Genomic DNA, 24,407 nt, shown 5'->3' on the forward strand with positions numbered 1-24,407 from the left:
TTCTCTTAGCCTCTCCCAAACTCCCTTCCCATTTTCTGACACGTGACATTTTCTGAAGCATTCTTCAGGGTAAAACTTTCTACAAAAGTAAAACTCCTACTTATGGGTGAGATGAGGAAGGATAATTTCACTTGAGTACTGCAAAAAAACCCACCAGTACTCTGAGAGAGACGCTGGGCCTCTCAGATGCTGTGGCCATGCTTCTCATTAGCCCCCTTGTGTGGTGTGTAGGTTGATGTCTCCTCAAGGAATTTTCAAGTGCAAAAATGTCATTACTGATGGAACTCAAAAAGTAGATACTTTTAAATGTGGGTGGTTTCCAAATTTTAAGTTGAAGAATTTGCATAATGTCTTAAAGCATTTTCAACCCCGTTTATCAGACAGAGATTACCGGGATAAAATAATAAATAGAACGAGACTGAATCTCCACTGAAGTCCATGCTTTATATTTAAAATAAGTCCCAGGAGCTGCTTGTTTTCTACAAAAACTTTAAATCATGTGATGACAGGCCGACTGTACTTCTTGTAGGAAAGTAACGTTAGGTAGGCAAGAGTGACATCACCGCTTACAGTTTAGGTGGCTGTTGCGTCTGTGCTGAGCCTAGCTGCTCTTTCAGCAGGTGGCAGCAGATCCATGCTGTGGACAGCTCTGGAGCCACAGGTGGCAGGCCCTGACAGTGTGACATGGCACTGCACAGGTGCTGGGCCGCCTGTCACTATCAAGATGTCGGATCCCATGTTGTACTTGAACTTCTGCTGGTGGGCTAAAAGGAGGGTCATACATTTGCATGATGGATTTGGATCCCTTACAGCACATCAAATCATTTGTTTCCATAATCAAACTGGTTTACAGGAGAATCTTCTAATTCTCACAGGGGAAAGAGAACTCAATGTCCACAAGGAGGCTCTAATAAATGCAAGAATGCTCAGCACTGGGCAGTACCTCCTCGCAGACCAGCAAAGGGACACACAGACAATATTTTGACCTTAGTGTGCTGACCTGCCTGGTCTCTTCAAAATCCTGTCAGTATTAGTCTATCTGCACCACACTGCCTTCTAAGAAAGCCATAGGTCTTCAAGAAGCACATTACTGTAAGCCCTTAGACTTTGTGCATAGTTCCTCCTTACTACCCATCTCTATGCTCCCCTAAAGAAAAATGAACAAACCCCAGAACACAAACCCATCTTGTGAGACTTCAGAGGCAAGTAAAGCTGTGGGCAGAGCAGCAGCAGCAAGGTGGGGTGGTGAGGGCTGCAGAGATGTGCGGACACCCACCTTATTAATACAATGTGGGCACAAACTACTGGACTCCTCTTCCCAGCTCTACCCCAAGGCATCACGATGCAGATGGTTAGCCCACGGACTTGCTAACTTGAGGAAGCCATGATAGGGGCTGCATCCCAGAGCGGGCTATTTCAATCTTATTATGCTGCTACTGCTCTGAAGCCAGCTCTGCTCCTTTCAAGGGTACTGGGCATTCTTATTACTTACCTTCCCACCTCATCCCAGCCATTTCTAGATATTCAAGAAAGAGAAACAGTTCACATATCTCAGCTACTGAAAAGCTTTAGAGCCTCAATACAGAGGGTACAAGTATGAAATCATGTAAATGAGTAAAATACTCAGCAATTCCCTTGACATTGGTGGCAATAATAATAATAATAATTAATAATAATTATAATAATAATAATAATGCTTCTCTGCAGATTCCGATTTCCTCCAAATCCCACAAAGTTCTGCCATACCCTTTCAGGCCCGTGTGTGTGTGTGTGTGTGTGTGTGTGTGTGTGTGTGTGTGTGTGTGTGTGTGTGTGTGTGTGTGTGTTTGTAGCCGTTTTTGTGCTGTTGTTTGTTTTGTCTTGTTTTTGTCTGATCACAAGAGGGCTGGAGAGAGGAAACAACCTGATCAGTGCCACCATCACACCACTTTTTAAAAAAGTAAGTCTAAGGCTGCACCCAGTTGAGAGGGACCATAATGTACATGGGTGCCAGATGGTGGTAGCAGAGTCTCTACTGGCCATCCTCCTCCTTTTGCTGGGAGAAATGTGGGTATCACAGTGGTAGACACCAGGGGAGAAAGGGGGCCAGCCAGCTGCTCCAACTCTGAGGTAGCACCGAAGAGAAAATACAATTGTGAGCACTTCCTCTCCTTCATCCAATTGCCCCCTAAAGTCAGAACATTGTGAGGGCTGAACTGTGAAGACACAAGAAAGGGAAGGATTCCCCAGAAAGAACTTTTTCAACCCAGCTTTGCAAATGTGATGAATATTAATAGTGCACTATATGCCTGGCTTCAAAGAGCAGCAGCAGAGCCCTCTCCTCAGCCAAAGACATGAACAGATCTAAAAAATGGACCCCACGGTCACTCTAGGGGAGGAACAAGGTGGGTTCATTAGGGGATAAAAAAAGTATTTCAAGTCTATCTTGGACTTAGGGTACTAAACCTGCCCTGCAGCATAAATGGGAATATGTCCATAATGGCCTTGCTTATAAGCAGCATGCCTTTGCATGGCCCTCAAAACCCACTTTGAAAGAACTCACTGATGTAATCTCTGCTATTAACAAGAAACAGGACTAGGAGTAGATGCCCTGAGCTTTATCTGATCTTGTGCCTTCTACCCTTTTGGGAAAAAAACCAAAAGCAAGCTTTGGACAAGTAGGGGTTTAGCAGAGACACATCTCAGTCAGGCAAACGAGAGCCAGCAACCTGCTTTCTGCAGCACTGCGGACTGAGCCTGAGCTCTTAGCAAGCACAAGGAGTGATGCAGAACAAAGTTTACCGCCACACTTCCATAAACTCCCGGCTGGTACCCAGTGTCAGTCATTCACACCACAGTCAAACTCCTAGGCTCTCCTGCTTTGCGGCACAGCAGTGCCTGTGCTGATGGCGTCTGAGCACCAGCCAGGGTGGCTGTCACAGAAAAGAGCCTTGGTTCACTGCAGCTCCTTCTTACTCAAAAATTCAGTTTTCAACAACCTAGAAACAACCAACCGAAGAGATTTTCTCTGATTTCACATTATTTTAAGTGTAATTTTGTCAAGGCATTCCTTTGTTGAGAGTGCTTGGAGTTTCGCTCTCTCCTAACCCTGTTTGAGGCTGGAAACCTTTTGACTTTGCTCTGGGAGAGCCGAGAAATACTGCAGAAAGCACCACTTAGCACTGTCACCATAGATACAGTTAGCAGGACTGAAAAATATAAGCAATGGAGAACATGGGCAAGGCCATTTTTTCAAGTGTAAACTGCCCCAAATGAAAGGCAGCTAAATGCCTTTACTCATGCCCTTCTCCTGAAGAAGGGGCACCATTGAACAGTTTCTCCTAACTAGTTAGAGGGGTTAGCTGCTGGAGATGCCTTCAGAGAGCCCAGCTCCATCCCAGCTGAGTGCCTCACCCTTTATGTTCAACAATCACCATGAGCCTAGGAGCTCCACTTGCAGGAGAGATCATATTTTTAAATGGGTGGTTATAAAAGACAAATGGACAAGTGCACATCATCTCCAACACAAACCCAGAAGGACCCCAAGCACAGCTCAGGAAGTCATTTCTGGGACAGCTGAAAACACATACCTCTGGGAGTCAGGCTGCCCTAGCAGCACAGACAGACTGACTCTGCTGAAAGCTAATCTACCAGCCAGCCAACAAAGAGGGAAAAAATGGAATCAGATGCAGACAGCACGCAGGTCAGGAGTTGGGTGCTGTGGATATAGGACAATATCAGCTGCTTCCCAATGTCTGACCTTGAAAAAGTCCTTGACTGCAGTAAACCTTGCTTCACCTAACCCAGATGAGCTGATTATGCTAGATAAACTCCTTGGTTGGCTCCAGAAATTCCCACCCCGTAAGAGATGGGAATGAAGAAAAGCACTGTCTTCACCACTCCGGCCACACCTCACCTGCAGAATACGCTATACCGGGAACTAGAATGAGACAAAGAATCCATTCTCACAGGAATGATACTGTATGGCTCTGCATTTTCAAAAATTTATCCATATAACAAGCAAGTTTCTACACTAAAAAAGAATGCACACCAGAGGCCATGCCAAAGTGTTAACACAATTTCTTAAATTTGAGGTCTAGATACAAGTGCTAACGAGCCTTTAGGAAAATCTCAAAACTTCTCTGTCCTGGCAATAACAAGTAACCATGAGCTGGAAGCGGTGCTACTAAGGATGTCTCCAGACTTGACTAAGAAAAGAAGTGCAGTGTCGCTCTCTTCATAGTGCTCCGGGTGACGCCATTTTACTCCTTCCTCACTGCCATCTTAGTGCCACCAAAAGCTTCCTAGAAGGCTGGCTGGCATGTCTGCTTGTCTGCATTATAGTATGCCGGAGCAGTCAGAGGTGTGATATGAATGTCTTTCCTGTCACGGAAAGAAGCAACCCGATTCTCGATTATAAAAGGCTAAAATTCTGTGTGAAAACCAAAAAGCTTTGAAACTGCAGAGAATGAAGAATGCCCTTCAATTATCAAGAAGAGCCTCCTCTAACAACCAAACCTGAGTAGACCAGGGTGGAAGCAAAGAAAATACAAAGCACTAGCCCTTCTGATCTAAAAAGGTACTTGGCATAGAGCTTTTTATAAAGCCAGTAACAGGGAGGAAGAGGGGAGGGCCCACAGAATAGTCAAGCCAACAGTCCTTACAATTTGTCAAAGGAAGGCTTTGTAAGGCTCCTTGAACCATCTGTGCCACATTCTACGTAAGTCAGGCTGCAGTCCTAAGTTACTGCCCAAAGACACTTTCATTTCCAGGGGTAAGCCTTGTAGAAATCTAAGGGAATGGGGCCCTTTGCGTTCTAGCACATATATGAACAATTAGTGCATTCAATGAAGGCTCCTTGGACTGAAAAAAGCACACTGACAGCCAGACTTTCATGAGTTCTACCAGCATTGGGGATTTACAGAATCTCTCCAGGGGTCAGGGCTTACAACTGACTCTTCTATGTCAACGCAAAGTTGCTGTGAAGAAAACTGCTCTCTCCGGAGTCTCCAACATTTATTAAACAAAAACTGTGTGCGGTGACCAGGATGAACAGCAGCCACAACCTACAAGAGGTGGCTTTCTAAGCATGCTACAAGCCGGGAAAATCCTGAGAACTCAATTCTGTGAAGGATGAACTGAAACAACCACTCAGCCTGGTGAGCCAGTCTTCAATCAGACTTCACGGCCAAACCTGCTACACAGTCTTCAGGGTTAAAGAGAGAAACATTCTTCAGCCTTTAAAATAAACACACAGTCAAAGTTAAAAGTCACACATCCCTCTCAGCAGCAGCAGAACAGAACTAAGATCTGAATCAAGTCAAATCCAACTACATTTAAGAATCAAGGTTTATAAGCTTACAGCTGCAAAATGAGTTTTATATGTGCTTGAAGTCACAATTATTAATTAAGCAAAAAGCACTAAGAATAGTCCCCATGAGTGAGAGAGAAAACCTCTATTATTTTTTTTAGATCAAAATCCTGTTTTGTTAAGACACCTTTTTCTTATAACTTTTAGTCATGTGTTTACAGATCATTATTTTTTATCATTATTTTTTAACAAAAGCTCTAAAATTCAACAATCCTTTTCAGAAACAGAGAACATTCTTTTTAAAGACAATAAAAGAAACTCTGAAAGTTACTACTCTTAGGTTTCTTTTTTCCCTCAAGAATCATTTCCATCTGTGATTAGTGATAAATTCATATTTACCATTATTAATGAATAATTACTTAAAGTCATTTGCTAAAATCACTCATGACTCTCGTATTTTAAAAATATAGCTCATCTGATTTTTTACCTAGAACTTAAAAAAAAAATGCAAGGATCTTTGCTACACTTTTCACACTGGCAGCATTAGCTTAAAAGTCCATTTTGCTCATTCAACCAAAGACAAATTTTCAACCTTTAATAGCTATATGAGAAATACTTACTGTAGACAAAAGGATTCCATTTTCTTTCTGGGAATATTCTCCGTCTCCTAAAGAACTCTACTATACGGTATGCAAAATCAATGTTGGTTTTACAGTCACAAAGCTCTTGTACCACAGCAGCTAATGTAAATGGGTGGAATGGCCCTGCAGTTGCCTTCCGATTCCAGTTCGCCTCGCCCATGATACAGCTAATTGTTAAAATGGTGGATGAGACATTTTCCATACATTACACTAAGGAGCTCTGACGCAGGCACTGCACCCCCCCCCCCACACACACACACACTTCACTTCACACAAAGGGAAACAGTGTGCGACTGGACAAGGCACAGATACCTGAGTCATTTCCCTGTACACAGGGTAGTGTTAGCGGTTTCCTCCATCTTTTACAAAATGCAAACCACAGCTATTGTCTCATCTCAGAAATCAATTCTTTGCAGCGTTGCACCAGGTCAGAGTTTTAAAGGAATCTTAAACCCAGCCCCCAGGGCTGAGAGAAGCCAAATTCTCACAGCTCCCCTCCCTGAGCAGGTCTCCTCCATTCCCTACCTGACAGCCCCCAGCTTCTATTGTTAGTAAAGAAAGTCCCAGCTCTGAAGGGGCCAAAGCCCTCGCCTAGGTGAGCAATTTCCAAGTGTGAGCTCCAAAAAGAGCTCCAGACCCTACAGCACCCACAATAAAGCACACTCTTGAGATAAAAAGGTGCACATACCATCCTTCTGTTCTGATGGTTTTTATGGTGTGACAATGAACTGACTAAAACAATTTACTTCGGATAGTAATCAAGCTATTAAATATTATCTGTAAAAACATTATAGGAAGTTTTCATCTCACTTCTAAAATAATCTGAAATATATGTACAATATATGTAAAATATCCATATACTTCTCAGTTAGAGTTTAAGAAATTAAAAATAGCTTTCTTAATTTAAATTGCCAATAACTGATAATGATTAAGATTTATGCGCTAGAGGTGCTAACATTTAATTTTTCTCATTTAAAACCTTATACTAAAACATTCCCTGTGAGACAATTCCAAATATCTTTGAAAGTAATTTTTCCTTACACAGGAAACATAAGTTATGAGATTCTATGATCTCTCTCTCTCTCTCTCTCTCTCTCTCTCTCTCTCTCTCTCTCTCTCTCTCTCTCTCCTTCCCTCCCTCCCTCCCTCCCTCTCCTCTCCCCTTTCCTCTCTCCTCAATTCTAAAGGAACCGGTTTTATCAAAGAAAAAAATTCTATCTTCATATTTTACATCATACAAGAATTCTGTAGTTCACCTGTCTCTTTTAAAAACCTTGAAGAAAGTCCACACTACTTGCTACTTGAAGACGAAATCCACAAATAAATAATTAAATAAACCAACTCTTGGAATCTTTAAGCAGATCTCTGCCCCACCCAAACACTTTTTTGTTTTTAAGAAAAACATTAAAATGACAAGGCACAAAAATGAGTGATTCTCAGAAGAATCAAATACTTTTTTCTATCAAATGAGTTAACTGCTACCAAATTTATCTCAAAATTTCACACAAACCAAGATCTTATCTTTCAAAGATACTGCAGAAGGCTGTCACTCTCTTCAGGGCACATTTATCTCAATTTCTTTAGGGAACAAGAAATCCTACCTGCCACTCTCAAGAACCTGAGGAGCTGCAGGCGCCGATGCTGGCAGTCGCTGCAGCTCCTTCCAGTGGGGTGAACGCCGGCCGGCACCAGAGCTTAAGGTTCCCACCCTGAACTGCCTCACTGAAGAGTCCGGTGGGAGGAGAAAGAGAGGGAGGAAAGAAGAAGGCAAAACCCAACCTCTCTGCAAGTGCTAATATGACTAAAGCACTAGAGTCCAATTAGACAATGAGGCTGTAGCACCCCTTCAAAGGAGGTACATGGCAGACCCCCTGAGCAGAGCATTACCATCAGAAGTGTCCCCACAATGCAGAGAAGTCAGCTGTCAGTCTGCAAGCACAAACTGATGGGAGTAACAGTTTATAGGTTACAGAAGGGTATTTTATTGTTAACGGACTGTACCAAGTTAAGATTAAAGAGGGGGAGAGACAACATGTAGGCAAGGAATGCTGATACTTTTTTCCTCCAACCCAAGCCACTATAATTACTCTGATGTGAATTTTTGATGACTTCCGACATCTTGCATGGTTAATAATCACTTCTCTGTCATGTTCAGTTAAGGTGGAAAATGCATTTGCTGCATTGTGATGCAGTGCTGTGGCCACAGATTGCAACACCAGTTGTGCAAAGCTGGTCCCTTAACTGAGCAGCAGGAATCTGCACATGTCATGATGCTAAAATAAATGGTAGTTAAAAGACTTTATACAGCAGCAGGCAGATTCTGCCATTTTAGTCTACAGAATATGAAGCTCCAACATGCAGGAATATCTCAGAACACTGTGCCCTTGTCAACTGCACTGCCCTTCAGAGAGAACAGTAAATTCACCATCTTAAATGTTTGGTCTCTTAGTAGTTAAAAGATTTTGATACTAAATAGCTATTCGGGTTAATTATATCTTTGAACAGAACAGAGGTTATTTGCATTTCAGGAATATACAGCCAATGAAACTGTCAGTGACACAGGAAAATGCAGGCCTTTTATTAACATATGCTCAGCTCAACTGTCACTTCTTAGCATAACATTTAGGGGGAAAACATATGATGTGTATGTAATGAATGTTCCCATTCTACTGCAATGATTTTTAAGGTGCTTGTCAGAATGGGGTATTTTTTTTCCTCCATATGTTTAACGTATAACCTGAAAATTAAAGATCAAAATACTAACGTTTGTCTTTGTAACAAAAGGAAATTCAATGCAGCAAACAAGTATGCAATTGCAGGAACCTTTCTGTATAAGAGCAGAGACGAAACTGCCCAAGACCTCTGCCCAGATGGTTAAAGTCAGGGAGACAGCCACCATTATGGCACAGATTGCAAAGAAAAACTAAAAGACCATTCCCTCTTCAAAGCAACATCACAGAGCCTAAGAGTGCAATCTGTTGGCTGCAAACCCAACACCTATACTTGCAGAACCTGAGTGATATAGAATATTTGCCAATTTCATAATGTACTTTTACATAAATATTAATTTAGCCATTTAGTATCCAGAGCTTGGCTACTTAAGATTGTTTAAATGACCATCATCATTTGTCTTTTAAGAAAAAGAACCAGGTTATAGACTTCGATGCTTTAAAGAAAAACAATATAATTAACATTTCATACATCAAAACTTCTGCCAAATACCCAGAATTGAGATGCTTCTGACATTTCTACCTCATGAAAACAAATCAAACCCCTCAACAAAAGGAATAAACACAGGGCCGCCCTAAACACTGATATTGGACCACTGAGTCAAACAAGGAAAGAGCTTAGGTTACTGGCACAGAAAGCCCATGCTTGCCTGTTTTTCTCTGTGACAGCATCAAAGGCCCACCTTGGAGATGTACACTGCTAACAAGCGCTATAAATCTGAAGAGCTTTCCAGTTTTTCTTACCCTAACTTAAAATTAACTGCACCAACAGTGCTACTCAGTGCCACAGAAGACGTCACAATAGTTGCTTCTAACATTCAACAATTCAGGTTTTTGTTCCAGACCCAAAACAAGGTATCACAAACGGTTCAGAGCTGCACGGGGAAGAAGGCGGAAGCATGTGCTGGGGGTAGCTTTGAAATTAACCAGGCTCAGCTTATGCTCCAATTACTGAACAAAAGACAATCCTGAGGGACCTCTCTCTAGACCAGTACAAGAAGCAAACTCGTTTGTTTTTGATCAAATACATACTGTATTGAGCATAGCAGACGTGCAGTAGTCAGAGTTCTGTCTGGGAATGGAGGGGCAAGAAAAAAAGAACCCAAAGGCCCAAGTGAAGAAAAAGTCAAAATACCTCACTGATGTAGTAGAGTCTGAGGGCCACACACAAGGGAGTGAGAAAACCCTCTTTGTTTACTGAAAAGCAAAATCTCACTGCACTGAGTCTGTTAAGATGTTTTTAGTCTTTACTAATCCAAAAAAATAAATTAAGAGAATATTTCTTTGTGGCAGAGCAAATTCTAAAGCGGCTCAGAGCCCTTTTCCCCCAATCCATGACAATCTTTAAGGAAACCCGGCAAGAGGCTTGGCTCTGAGCTGCAGACCACTCAGAGAGAAAAACACTAGGAGGGTGCACATACAAAAGAGGTGTCTCTACTGTGTCACTAACCAAACACAAACCAACCCACTCTTAAATGTCTACCAGGCAATCATTTTTAATTTAGCCCTAGACACTAAAAACAAGCAAAACTGGGAATGTTGGTTCATACTTATACTCCTAATACTGTCAAAAGACAGCCTGAGCTACACAGTGAGCTCAAAGACAGTTTGGGCTATAGAGCAAGAACCTACCTTAGGGGCTGGAAAGACGACTCAGTGGTTAAGAGCTCTTAATGCACTTCCAGAGGACCCAGGTTCAGTTCCCAGCACCCACATCAGACAGCTCACAACTGTAACTCCAGTTTCCGAGGACCCAACACCTTCTGACCTCCATGCACACTTGCATTCATGTGGTAGACATAAACTCATGCAGGCACACAGAGAAAATAAAAATAAATAAATCTTTTTTAAAAAGACTATCTCAAGTAAATGAAGGAGAGAGAAAAACTTACATGTCTAACAGTTATTTGTAGAACAGAGAAAGAAAGCCACTGAAACTCTATAGTTCACAAAGAATTATAGCCATTGTCAATTAAAATAATACTCATGGAAGCAACTGTAAAGTTCTACAAGTACAGTGGCTACACGTAGGAGACTACTAAGAAGTCAAACTTTCTGGATGGGCTCTGTTTCGTCAGGCTGCTGGGAAGATCAAGTAATATTGCTAGTAGGTACATCTTTTTTTTTTTTTTTAAATAGTGGTCTTTTACTTTTTTTTTTTTTTTAAAGATTTATTTATTTATTTATTTTGTATACAGCATATATGACTGCAGGCCAGAAGAGGGCACCAGATCTCATTACAGATGGTTGTAAGCCACCATGTGGTTGCTGGGAATTGAACTCAGGACCTCTGGAAGAGCAGTCAGTGCTCTTAACCTCTGAGCCATCTCTCCAGCCCCCCCCCCCTTTTTTTTTAATGGCAGGGTCTCACTCATCATGTAGCCTAAGCTGACCACAAACACTATCTTCCTGCCTCAGCTTTTCGGGTAGCTGAGAACACACAGTGTAAGCCTCCTTTCTTTCTTCTTAATATTTCCCTGCTCTCACACTTTCGAGAGCACCTGCTGCCTACACCCCACTGCTTGGCAGTCATTGCATCTACAACACACCATGCACTTGGGCGAGAACACATGCCCAGGCCAAAAGAATCACTTTCTAGCACATCAGCTCTACGTTCCCCTTCCTGACATTGTCAGGTGATGACCCTATATCCTCCTCTTTCACTTTCTGCAAGCTAAACCCATTTTACCTCTCAAGGCCCAATCAAGTCCCAGCTGCTCCAAGGTGTCTCTTCTCCAGCCTCCCCAGAACTCATCACTGCCTTTTTCACCTCAGAACTCCCAGGGCATTCAGAATTCCACAGTACCCCCACTCAGCTGGTCAGTTTGATCCTGTTATAGGACCATTAGGCTTGACTTTCTAGATTAAAGACAGGGAGGTGGTTCTGGAAGGCAGTGTCTAGAACTTACAGTAATTCTAATTATCTTCAGTGGCTACCATAAGCACTTAATAAAACCACTCCCTTCCACTATGTCTCATCCAAACAGAGAAAGGATGCAGATATTATTTTTGGTTGTTGCTGGTTCTTTCAAATTTCTTCAGCTTCCTGAGATAATTCCAGCCTTAGGTGATGAGGCAGATGCTGAGGTGGTTCTTAGCCAGCATGCAGAAAGGCACCACCCAAACTCTTCCTGTGACTAAGCATTCCCAACAGCATTCAATTCTTAGAGTCAGCTGCCTTCTCATAGCCAAGAAGGTTGGAAAGGATGAGAAGGCTCTCAACCAATGTCAGTGGGAAGGTATTCACGGCTCATCTTGCCTTACACATCAGCTGAAAACCAACAGGAATCCACAAAGTCATGACACCCATTTTATCTAGAATATTGAAGCTGTCAATTAAAAAGATGACTTGGTTATGTCTTTACTTCGCAGTAAAAACAAGTCAAGGTTCATTATCTCTTGTTCATATTCAGGCCAGTTGGCCCAGGGGCCAAGAAACATAGAAAGGAAAGACGAGCACTCTCTGCCTAAAGCAGGGATGTTCCTGCCACCTGGAGGCAAGGTTCTTTCTGTCTTCTTCTGCTGTGAGTACACACAATAGTGGGGGGTGGGGGTTAACAGTGAGCTAGGATATGATATGAAATATGATATTCAAACCCGAGTGGAAGGAATTTGAAAGGAAAACTGCAGCTGCTCCCTGGTAAAGGTAGTAACCATTGGGCTTAAAATAGGATGAGGAAATATCCTCCACAAATATTCCTTCAGGTAACCCACTACAGTTTATAACAAACTCACTATGTAGTCTTACCTCAAACTGGCCCTAGTGATCCTCCTGCTTCTGCCTTCTGGATGCTAGGATTAGACATTTATTACAGCTTTAAGGAGCCTCTTGGGTTTGAGAAACTCAAAAGGAGAGTTCTTGTCATCCATCTGTCTTGTCTCTCTTTTTGTCTGTCTGTCTGTCTACCCCCTCTCTCTCCTCTCTGAAATTAACAGACTTTAGTACTGAAAGATATGGCAAGCCAGGCAGTGGTGGAGCACACCTGTAACCCCAGCACTCGGGAGGCAGAGGCAGGTGGGTCTCTGCGAGTTCAAGGCCAGCCTGGTCTACGGAGTGAGTTCCAGGACAGTCAGGGCTGCACAGAGAAACCCTGTCTAGAAAAACAAACAACCGGGGGTCGGCAGGGGTGGGGTGGGGTGTGTGGGGGGGAATTAATAAAGTACACAAAGACTCATGAAATTCATAGCTATAAAATTTCTGAAAAAGCTCATGTCCTTTGTGGGACAAGTTAAGAAAATGAGTGCAGAAAAACTCAGGTTCTGGCCAGGGTCCTGCAGTACCCTGGCCTGGGTTCTGCCTTCAGCCCAGGACTTGACATTATTGCTCCTTCCTTGCTGAGCTCACTGCTCAGGGACAGTGCACTGAGAGAAGCTGCCAGGAGCATGCCTGAACCCCAGACTTCAGGGATTCTGACATTACCACATGGGGGATAATGGTGGTTTCAAAAGAAGGCCTTTAGCTTGCTAATTCTTGTCACCAGAGTACTTTACACGACAGATGTGTCTCTGCCAGGTTGACTGCAAATAGAATCCTCTGTAAATCCATTTTAAATTTAGTAGGGAAGCTGTTATATGAACAAATACTAAAATGAAACATCCCAAGATTTGTCTTATAAATCCACATATTCAGAGTGTGGATTTGCTTATTAATGTAGGACAGAGAAGGTTATTATTATTATCTTAGAGGGAAGACAGATCTTGATTTCCACATAAGCTTTTTGCTGTACATCTTTATTATTTCTACTTTCAGGTCACTAATTAAAAAGAGAGGACTACTTGACAGGGCATGGTGGCACACACCTTTAGTACCAGCAATTCTGAGACAGAGGTAGGTGAGCTCTATGAGGCAGAGTTCCAAGCCAGCCAAATCTACATAGTGAGATCCTGTCTGAAAAATTATAGATAAAAACAAACAAAGGGCTTTTTAATAAAAGAACAGGATTACTAAATTTACCCAGTCCTCAACAATTTAAACATGGGACAAAAAACTATTTCATTTGGGGGTCAGAATTTCATTCACTCATACAAAACATATTCTTAAAATGTTTCCCTGGACCAGTAAGTTGGCTCGGTGGGTAAAGGCACTTGTTGCCAAGCCTGATGGCCTGAGTCCTATCCCCAGAACCTGTAAGGTAGAAAAGAAAGAACAACTCTGCAAGCTGTCTTGTGACCTGCACATGTACATGCTATGTACATAAATATAACTGTAAAAGCTATTCTATGAAGAAAACTTATACATGGGATTTTTATTTTTAATGTTTATTATTAGTATGTCATTCCTAAAGTATTTGATACCAAAATATGATAAAATTATGTTCCAGGATGTAATCCTTAAGAAAATAATCAGAAGCTAGGTGTGGTATGCCTTTAATCCCAGCACTGAGGAAGCAGAAGCAGGCAGATCTCTGAGTTTGAGGCCAGCCTGGTCTACAGAATGAGTTCAAGGACAGCCTAGACTACACAGAAAAACCCTGTCTCAAAAATAAAATAAAATAAAATAAAATAAAGAAAAGAAAAGAAAAAGAAGACAATCAGAGTAAAGACTGATGACCCAAGGGATAGTGGTCTAGACGAAGGGATGAAGAGGCACCCCTGGCCTGTCCTCACCTACCACTTCATGTCAGCCTGTCTAGTACAAGCAGCTTTCTTATGTCACCCTATAAAATACTGTCAAGTTCTCATCTCTAAACTAGGGACACAGGAATATGCAATTCTAAAACTTTTTTTTAAATAGGCTGATTTGGAAGTCTGTTTTCTCTGCACTGTTCTCTCCACCAGCTTAAAAGGCCATGATGTACATGGTTTTAAAAACAAGTGTCTTGTTTTGTCAACACATTTCTTTACACTAGTCCACAGCAAACACCCGAGGAGACCAAATATTTCCAATTCTGTCACCTCACACACCTTCCCACTTACTGGGCATTTCAAACAGCCAAATCCTGTTACAAACCCTAAAACACTGAAAATGTAATAAGTGCAGACACTTTACATGCACTTCACAAAGCATCCTTCACAGGAAGTGTGCTTAAGGTGTGCTTACATGGCTGGTAAGGTGTGGAAAGCTGTTATCTGGAAGTGCTTAAGATGTCTGCGCAACTGTGAACACCACACTGTATACTCAGTCCCTCAGACTACCATGCTCCTTGGCAAATTATTAAAACTGAAGTACCTCATTAAAGGTACTCACATATGATATCTGACACCAAGTGATAGAGACATCTCATGAAACACACACTGAAGTTGGAGCCCCAAAGCAAATGGGGTCTAAGTAACTACACACAAGTCATTTGTTCTGTGCATCAGTTTCCTTTTCTGTAAAGTGGGAAACTTCCCCCAGACCTATGTGACGAATAACAGGATTATTCCTCAAAGTAAAGAGAAGTCATTTTAAATGATTTCTAAAACATAGGCTGCACATTTTAATACATTTTTCAAATATGCAGAATGATTTAGACATTTCCAAGGAGAAACTTTATTCTGCTCCTCTGCTTTCTCTCATGGCATCTGTTGTTAGTTGCAGTTAAGGAAAAGTGAAATCTGATGACATTAACAGTAAACCCAAGATCCCTAGCTTTCATTTAATTGAGGTGGGGTGCAAAGACAAACAGAATGAGGGAAGGAGGCTGGGAGAAAGGCAGAGGGAATCAAGTTAATGAATAAAAACAAGTCCATCTTTCATCTCTTCTGGCTCCTACTGATGGCAGACGGTGTATTTAATCTGCTGAGAGACCAGATTTAAGGCTTCCTTTGGCATAGTCCACCCATGAATTATTAATGCTTGCAGAAGCAACTGAACATCCGCTCACAGCATCAGAGAGGACAGTAATGATGAACCAAAATGGGATTATTAATCCCACACCCTTTTCCTATGACACCCTCTCCTTTTCATTCTCTTTAAGTATACATTTTGAGCTACAGCCTCAATTTTATATTCAACATTCCCATAATGAAAAAAAATTGTAATTGACAAATCTTAAGTCATAACAGGTATGTTAAGCATACATTTTCTTGACCATTGTGTCCTTGATGGAGCAGAGCTAAAAACAAGGATGGTTCTAAAAGAGGACGCCTTAGCTACGCCTATAATCTCAGCACTTGGGTGGTGGAGGCAAGAGGATCAAGAGTTCTAGGCAAGCCTTGGCAACATAGTAAGTTTGACACTAGCCAAGGCTACTTGAGGCCCTGTCTCAAAAAAATCAAAACCAACCAAATAGTAGCAACAGAAAAAAAATCAAAACAAAACAAAATCCATCACAAATGTATCTTTTATGGACTCAAGCACTTTTAAAGATATACTGCTTTATAGGTTGGTGCTAAAATTTATTTAATTAAAAAAATTTCTGGGGTTATTTACAGGTGGACTGAATCCAGAAGCCACAAGAACATCTAGAAAACCGGGTTTTCGTTGCACTAGACTTCTGTGTTCACACAATCCAGTTGATCTTAAACAAGATCACTTGTTAAGGCACACATGTCATTGGCTTCCTCCAGGGCTAATCACTCTGTGAGGGCTGAGCATGCTTACTTCTAAGCCCTAAAGTGATGCAAATGCTACTGGTCTGGGTGCCACACTTTAACCACCAACCAAGTCTGCTTCTAGTTGCAAAATGTGCAGAAAACATGAGTCACACAGAAGGAAATTAAAGCCAACATCAGGTAGGACGCTAATACAAAAGACAGTTGAAGCACATGGCCCCAGACCTCCCTGACAGGCTCTAAAGTATATCTGTTGCTCTGGTAAACATCCCAAGAAAAATAAGAAGACACAGAGGCATGCAAAGTTAAGAACTGGCATGCCTGAAGCCAAAAGGTAGATTAATTTCCAACTTCATTCCCTGAGTGTGAGGGAGAATGCCTTGTTTTCACTGCTCTTCTCCACCCTCTCTTCTACTCGGTAGTCTGCTTTTATGTGTAATTCATCCTTAAAAACAACTAGTTCTAACAGTATCCCTCCAAACCTCTCTATATAACAGAAAATTCTCACAGATCTTCAATGTCAAACTGAAACCAAGAGGAGAAAATTAGCAGAGAATTTAGGCAATGATCAAAAGGTAAAGAAACACATTTTAGGATACTTATTAAAAGAACAGAACATGCCTGTAATCCCAGCACTTGGGAGGCTGTGACAGTAGGTTCCTGAGTTCAAGGCCAGCTTGAGCTACATAGTAAGACCCTGTCTCAGAAAACAGGAAAAGAGAAAAGAAGACAATATGAACAAATTAGCTAAATGTTGTCTAAGCTAAATTTCATTTTTTTATGAGGATACAAAATAAAAAAATTAAGTAGTACCAAGAGAGCACACTTGGTAGCAGGCAAACAAGAAGGTCCGAAGGGAAGCAAGGCCAGAGCTCCAAGGGGCACTTGCCAGAGACCCAGCTCATCCCAACCCCTGCTGTGTCAATCAGCTGTGGCCAATGCACACCGCAGGGCTACAGAAGCCGTGGGGACAGCAGGCCTGTCTCAGAAGGACAGAAGGTAGGACAGAAGAATGAACTAGGTCCTCCACCTCACTATGCCCCAGACACTCAGATCTGGTCTGGTCCATTTCCATTAGCAGTGGCAGCAGCTGCTGACTGCATGTCTGGAAAGGCTGAGCAAATGGAGTAGGTGGTAGGTAGGGAGAAGGATGCAGAGGACAGCTGGAAAGCAAGAATGAAAGGGAGGGAGGTGAGAAGGATCAAGTATAAAACAGTAGGTTCTTCTGACCTACTCTAAACCCCGACATTCTGGTCCACCTTGAGTTCCAAACTTGTTCTTGTATACCACTCTGCATTAACTTGGCACCAAGGACTTACTCTTGGAGTCTAAATGTGGCTGATGGGCTCTACTATGACAAATCTCAAAACACGCCCAGTCCTTTACACAGTAGTGAACTGTGTGAGCAGCAACGGCAAACATCTGTGTGACTATTTGTTCCAAAGTATTCCTCAGGAGGAAAAAGTGAGGCTCGCCATTGTTCATCCTAAAGCTCACAGGAGTCCTGAGTACAAATTATTTTTCCAAGCAGCACCTTATACATCCTTATAAACCAGATGGTTGACCCCAAATCTTTCACCTAGGAAGAAATAAATAGAAATATCATTTCAAATAAAATAGTCAAGAAGCTATCCAAGAGCAAACACCAGGGCAAAGCATGAAGAAAGCCACCAATGAAAGACCCGGTGCAGCACACTGACCTACACCTGTGGGCTGAGCACTCAGAGGCTGAACAAGAGGGCTGGGAGTCTGAGGCCAGCCTAGGCTAGAAAGCAAGACCCTGTCTCAAGAGAACATCAACACACACACACACACACACACACACACACACACACACACACACACACACGTCCATAAACACACCATAAAATCAAGTCAGGCATGGTGGCCCACACTTGTAATCTCAGCATTTGGGAGGCAGATATAGGAAGCACAACAGCAAAAGGTTATCCTCAGCTACCTAGGGAAGCTGGAAGCCAGCCTGGGCTCATGAGACCATCTTTTTAAAACAAAACAACCAAGCCTACCAAATAACAGCAAGAATTGGCTTAGTGTCTTTGCAGAAAACAGTGACATGAAAGTCACTCTACCAGGTCACCAATTGATACCCTCTTCAGTAAAGCAAAATACATTGTTATACAGATTCGAATCTCACATTTGACAGCAGCAAATCTCTTCTGATGTCAATTTCTTCCACTTCTGTCTTAGTGTCTTCTGCTTTTGCTGTGATAAAATATTCTGACAAAAATCACTGAGGAAGAAAGGGTTTATCTTAGCTCACAGTTCAAGCTACATGTGGTGGTTTAAATGAGAAAGGCTCAACAGGCTCATGGATTTGAATACTTGGTCACCAGAGTGGCATTATTTGAAAGGATTAGGAGATGAGGCTGTGTTGGGGAAAATGTGTCAATGGGAGTGGGCTTTGAGGTTTCAAAAAATCCATTCCAAGCCCTGTGTGTGTGTGTGTGTGTGTGTGTGTGTGTGTGTGTGTGTGTGTGTGTGTGTGTGTATGTGTATGTGTCTCCCTCCCTCCCTGCAGGCTGAGGATCTGGATACAGAACTCTCAGCTACTTCTCCAGCACCATGTCTGCCTACATGCCACCATGCTCCCTATCATGATATCACGGACTAAACCTCTGAACTGTAAGCCAGCCCCAATTAAATGTTTTCCTTTATAAGAGTTGCTATGGTCATGGTGCCCTTTCATAGCAACAGAACGCTCACTAAGACAGTATAGTTCATCATGGCAGAGAAGATAGGGTAGCAGAAGCTTGAAATAGCTGATCCTATTTCATCACAAGCAGGAAACAGAGAGAGATGAATGTGCACATGTGGGAATGTTCCTGCCCACAATTAAGACAGATCTTCACACATTCATTGACATGATCAAGATAATCCCTCATAGGCATGCCCAGAGGCCCATTTCCCAGGTGTCTCTTGATCCTGTCTAGATGACAATTAACATTAACCATCATAATTTCTAAATAAAGATGAGTGAGGCCAACATCACTGGACCACCTCAAGTACTACAGTGAAAAATAAATGAGTAATGGGCAAAACCCACTGAAAAGTATTACACAGATGGCAGGACTGTTCTGATACACCACTAATAGGTCACATAAAATTCCTGGCTGGTTTCTTCCCCCCAAATTTCCAAACTAGGGTAAAGGCACAGATTTTCAGAACAGCATTCCAAATGGTCTGAGGAGGGTAATAAAATGCCTCAATGATTGTTCATGAAATCTGTGTCAGTCCCTTTTCACATAACAGAATGCTTCTTGATTACAGAACAAAATAAAACACCACATATCGTTTTATAGGTACTTAGTAATTCTGAGTAGTAATAGCCATTTCAGGACATCTCTAATGTATGCTTCATGTACTAATTCCTCACTTGATGTAAAAATACAGTTTTTCCTTTTTTTCTTTTTCTTTCTTTTTCTTTTTTAAAGGCTGGGCCTCATATAGCCCAGTCAGGCCTCAACTTCCGTATGCAGCAGAGGATGATCTTGAACTTCTGATCCTCTTACCTCCGCCTCTTGAGTGCTGGGATTATAGGTGTGCACCACCACATCCAGTTGTGGTACTGGGGATCAAACCTCAAGTATGCAAGGGGAACATTCTACTGACTTAGTCATATCCCCAGCCTTCTTTGTCATTTCAAATAGAGGATTTTCCACAGCCCTAATATCTGGTATCTTGTCCAAATAAACACTTTAAAAATAGTGGCTGTTCCAACAACTTTATGAGGTAGCATGTCAGTCAAGACAGTGTGCTATGAAGCCATTTCCCAGGTTAGTTTTGAATCAAGTAGGCCTTCCCACCTGGGAAAGGAGACTCAATGAGAAATTGCCTAGATTATGATGGTCTGTGGGCATGTCTGGGAGAATTACCTTGATTGCATTAATTGATTTGGAGAAAAACATGCCCACTGTTGGTGGCACTATCTCCTAAGGAAGGGAGTTTCACGGTATTTAAGAATGGAGAAAGCATGCTGCGCATTAGCATACATGCATCAATTCTCTGCTCTCTGGTCTTGATTATGGATGTAATGTGACAAGTTCTCCCAAGCTCCTGCTGATTTAAATTCCCTGCCAGGATGGTCTGTAACCTGGAATTGTTAGCCAAATAAACTCCCTCTCTTCCTCTCTCCCTCTTCCTCTCTCTCTCTCTTTGTCAGAGTATTTGATCACAGTGTCTAACTGTGAATACTCCATGTGCATTGGCCACTACCCTTTCCAGTTCCCTGTTTAATGTTCTTTTCATGATTCAATGGTGTTAGTTTGTATTTACTGTAAGGGCCAGTTAGTCCCAAGAATGATGACATGCATGATGTCAGGCATTAATGTTCTGCTGAATGTCAACTCCTATCTCCTTGAAGTGAATAATCTTGCTGTAGATATATTTTTCCTATATTCTAGAATACATGCAAAGTTGAGAGCTTTGTCTGTATCTTTAAAATTCAAACACACATAATACCCTTAGGCAGCCAAATCGTATTATACGATACAAGATTTCAACATTCCGGCACACTGCCAGAGCTTAATGGCCAGCTAGACACAAAGTAAGGAAATGGGTCTGCATTAAATCTACAAATAAGTCAACAATCAATAATCCAGCATTACAGTAAAAATGACGTGCCCTTTAAATTGCTTCTAGCATCATCCTTCTAACTCTAGCTCAGCTTCAGAAACAAAACAAAGACGATCAAACAAGAAGTTGTACACAATCTATCCTGTACAAGTGCAAAATTTGTCGTTTTGAACTAAAAGCTGCTTTTGGTTTACACACAAGCCTTACCATGCAACTACAGAGTAGCAATCTGAGAAATAACAGGCTGTGCTTTGCACAGTGAATTAAACTGACAGCTCAGCAAGCAGAAAACAAGAGCAAGGAGGCAGCACCTGGAGCATAACTGGATGAGCAGGTTTGGTCCTCCTAGAAAACTCTCTGCCCAAACCCAGCAGGGCTTTGCATCAAGGTTTGGTTGCCAGTTTTTTACTCAGTCAACATTATTTTATGATTAAGTTTCTTTAAAAAAAAAAAAAAAAGAGCAAGACCTACTACATCCTTTCAAAAGGTGGCACATCTGACCTGAGAAATGGCTCAGTGGGTAACAATGCTTGCTGTGCAAGCGTGAGGACCTGAGTTCAAATCCCCAACACCCACACAAAAATCTGGGTTTGGCCATGCACACACCTGTAAGCTAGCCCTGGCTCATCCAATGTTAGGACAAAGACAGGTGGGTCTCTGGGGATTACTGACCAACACCCTGGCCCCAGTTCAGTGAGACCCGGCCTCAAGGGAGTAAAGGCTGAGAGTAATAGAGGACATCTAATGTCCTCTGGCTCCATGCATGCATAGATGTGCATGCCTATATACACATACAATTTAAATTTAAAAAAGAAAATAAGATGGTATATCTTTCTCAAAATAGTTATGGTAGTAAAAACAGATGGTTTATTAAGAAAGGAACAACAGTCCTGAGAATGGAGATAGGTTAGTGAGCAGAAAAAGACTTAAAACATTTCAACTGCACACTCCACTACCTTTCCTCCTTTAAACACACCTTGAAAGTCTACTCCTTTACTTTAATTATCTTGGTCTATAAATGAAATTCAAAATCTAGGGGGCTAAGACCACAGTACAGTCAACAGACTGGAGTTAAAATCAAGTCTCTGAGGGTTTTAGGTTCCAATCTGGAGAAGGGTGTTGGCAGCAAACATTCATCCGCCTCAGTGGGTGGGTGGGAAGATTAGGGGAAGCCCAGAAAGTGCTGGCATGTGCACATAATACATGATCAATAAACCTCAGCTTTGCTACTCTGACATTAGCCACAGTAAAACAACACAGGAATTTAAACTTGCCTTTGACCTGCACTTTCCTGTACAGGGAGGAGGGCAAGAGAGAGGCAGGCAGAACTATCACATTCCTCATAACACAAGCAAATGAATATTCCTCTGCAAATGGCTTACTCCTAGTCTGTAGAAGGTAAGTGCAAAACCCGAGACTAGCAGCTGAAGGACCAGCTCAGCAGTTAAGAGCACTGGCTATTCTTGCAGAGGACATGGGTTTGGTTCCCAACACATGCCAGTTCACAACTGTCTATAACTCCTGTTCCAGAGAAGTCAATACCCTCTTCTGGCCTCCACAGGCACCAGGCACACATGTGGTGCACAGACATATACCAAGAAAAACACTCATACACATAAAAGTAAATAAACCATGAATACAGTTAGACACTTTTATAGCAACCTAACAGCAATTTTATCTCTACTCAACCTAATTTTTAAAAGCAGAGCTTGTATTTTAATGTCTTTATTTTTTTCTAATAATTCGTTTTTATTGTATTTTATAAAAGTATCAGCTGAGTGTGGTGGTACACACCTTTAATTCCAGCACTTGGGAGGTAGAGACAGTTAAATCTGGATGAGTTCAAGAGTAGCCTGGTCTATACAGAGTTCCAGATCAGCCGAGGCTACATAATGAGACCCTGTCTCAAAGCAAACAAATAAACAAACAATCGTTTCTAAATTTGAGAAAAATCAGGAGTGGGGGGATGATCTGGCTTGAGAAGCATTGGTTAAATAAAAAGCAGCTTTGAATTACTAATGGCTACCATATCTCTTCAACACTAAGACATCTAGGACAGCTTGGGTCTCATCATAGAACCAAATGTCATTATAAATGCTCATAAACCTTCTAGGTCCACCAGGCCCTGCTCATTCAGAGGCCAGCCCTGCTGTGACAGCTTGACATACACTGAGTATGGGAGTGTCTAACAGAGGAGAGATGCCCAGAGAACAGCACAGCCATGTACTCTGGTTCCTTGAGGAAATTAAGTATAGCATAAACTCATAAATTAAGTAGATCATAAACATATGGTGGTCTGCCTTCTTTAAGATAGCAACAGCATTTTTAAAAGCAATAAGAGGAATGCATCTCTCATATCCTCTTGCTCATGCCATTCCAAGAAATAAACCAAATTAGGCAATAATAATAAAACTTAGTCAGCAAATCTACAGTCCCACTTAAGAGTCCTCTGACTTGAAACGCGCCCCCCCCCCCCCCCCCCCCGTTTTAGAAATTAAAGCAACAGTCCAGCCCTGGCTGTAATATATTTAGGAGACAAGGGCTCTTTCTGCAACATGTCTGGGCAGCTGCTGCCGTGCTTTAAGTGCCTCAGGGTTCTGAAAACACCAGCAGGCGTCTGCTGACGGCACCTCAGTTTCACAGAACGTCCTCTAGGATAACTAAAGTGGTTCATGGGCCTGTGCCGGTCCTGTGACAGCTGCAGGCCACGTCTGTCAAAATGAAGGGCCATGTTTGGCATGACTGAAGCAACCTGCCCTTAAACAAGGCTGAGCGTCTGCACACCTTAAGCCCAGGATGGAAGCTGGGCATCTGTGAAGCAGAAACATGCTTTAATCAGCAGCAGCACACCTGGTTCTGGAGCCAGAGCACGCTGCGCTTCCACTCAGCCTCATCTTCTCACCAAACAAACAAAGAAAAGCCTCTGCAGCTGGAGCTCCTCTCCACTCTTCACACGGTAGGCAGGTGGGGGCACTAGTGACCTAGGCCCCAAGTTTTCTAATTTTAGTGGCAGACTTTGCAACTGCCGTCAGCCAAACAAAGGCACCACATCAGGCTACAACCTGAAAAGCTCTGAATCAAACATTCCCAAATGGAAATAAGATCGATCACAGAGCACAGTAGTAGCAGACCAGAATGGTACACAGGGTCAAGGGCTGCCATCTGAAAAGTGCTGCCAATGCCTGACAAGGCTTTAATTCAAATCATATCCACTCCAGTGTCAAGCAGTTGAGAAGATAAAAGGACATGCCCATTTCTGATTTCGGAACCAAGGCATTTAAAGATGCTAGGCTGGAGATGACAATTTGTGTTCCCCAGCTCCAGAGAGCAGGTGCATCAAGGGCTATGGGCAGGTTAAGAGGCTAATGAAGGAGGGAGGGAGGCTTCAGTGCCAGTTCAAAGGCACAGCCTGGCCACTGTCTGCCCTGCTCTATTCAGATGTTAGATAAATATTTTATCTGTGGGCTTGTTCCAAAATATTCTAGCAGAGCTATTCCAACTTCTTTCTTCTTTAAGGTGGTAATTGATATTCTCCTGCTCACTACAGGATATAAGAAAGCCCTGTGAAGACAAAACAGCCTGTCATTTCCTGCTTGCTCAGAATACATTCAGCAGCCATTTGCTTGCCTGCTCTGAAAGCCTAGCATTCAGAAGCTAGTGTGAATGGATAAATAAAAG

The 24,407-nt window shown here is 42.2% G+C and overlaps 1 protein-coding gene across 2 annotated transcripts in view; it reads right to left on the reverse strand.

Annotated features, from left to right (window-relative positions):
• Nup93 (nucleoporin 93) overlaps positions 1-24,407 on the reverse strand; it is a 110,622-nt gene that overhangs the window by 46,905 nt on the left and 39,310 nt on the right. The window contains exon 1 of one of the 2 annotated variants that reach the window (XM_042277302.2): positions 7,819-7,837. The exons of the other annotated variant lie outside the window; for it this stretch is intronic. Coding sequence (XP_042133236.1) covers positions 7,819-7,821 — 3 coding nt within the window. The 5' untranslated portion in view covers positions 7,822-7,837. Of the gene's footprint in view, positions 1-7,818; positions 7,838-24,407 lie in introns of those variants that run through there. 2 annotated transcript variants of the gene reach the window in all.

This window comes from Peromyscus maniculatus, chromosome 5, assembly GCF_049852395.1.
Source record: "Peromyscus maniculatus bairdii isolate BWxNUB_F1_BW_parent chromosome 5, HU_Pman_BW_mat_3.1, whole genome shotgun sequence".
NCBI lineage: Eukaryota > Metazoa > Chordata > Mammalia > Rodentia > Cricetidae > Peromyscus > Peromyscus maniculatus.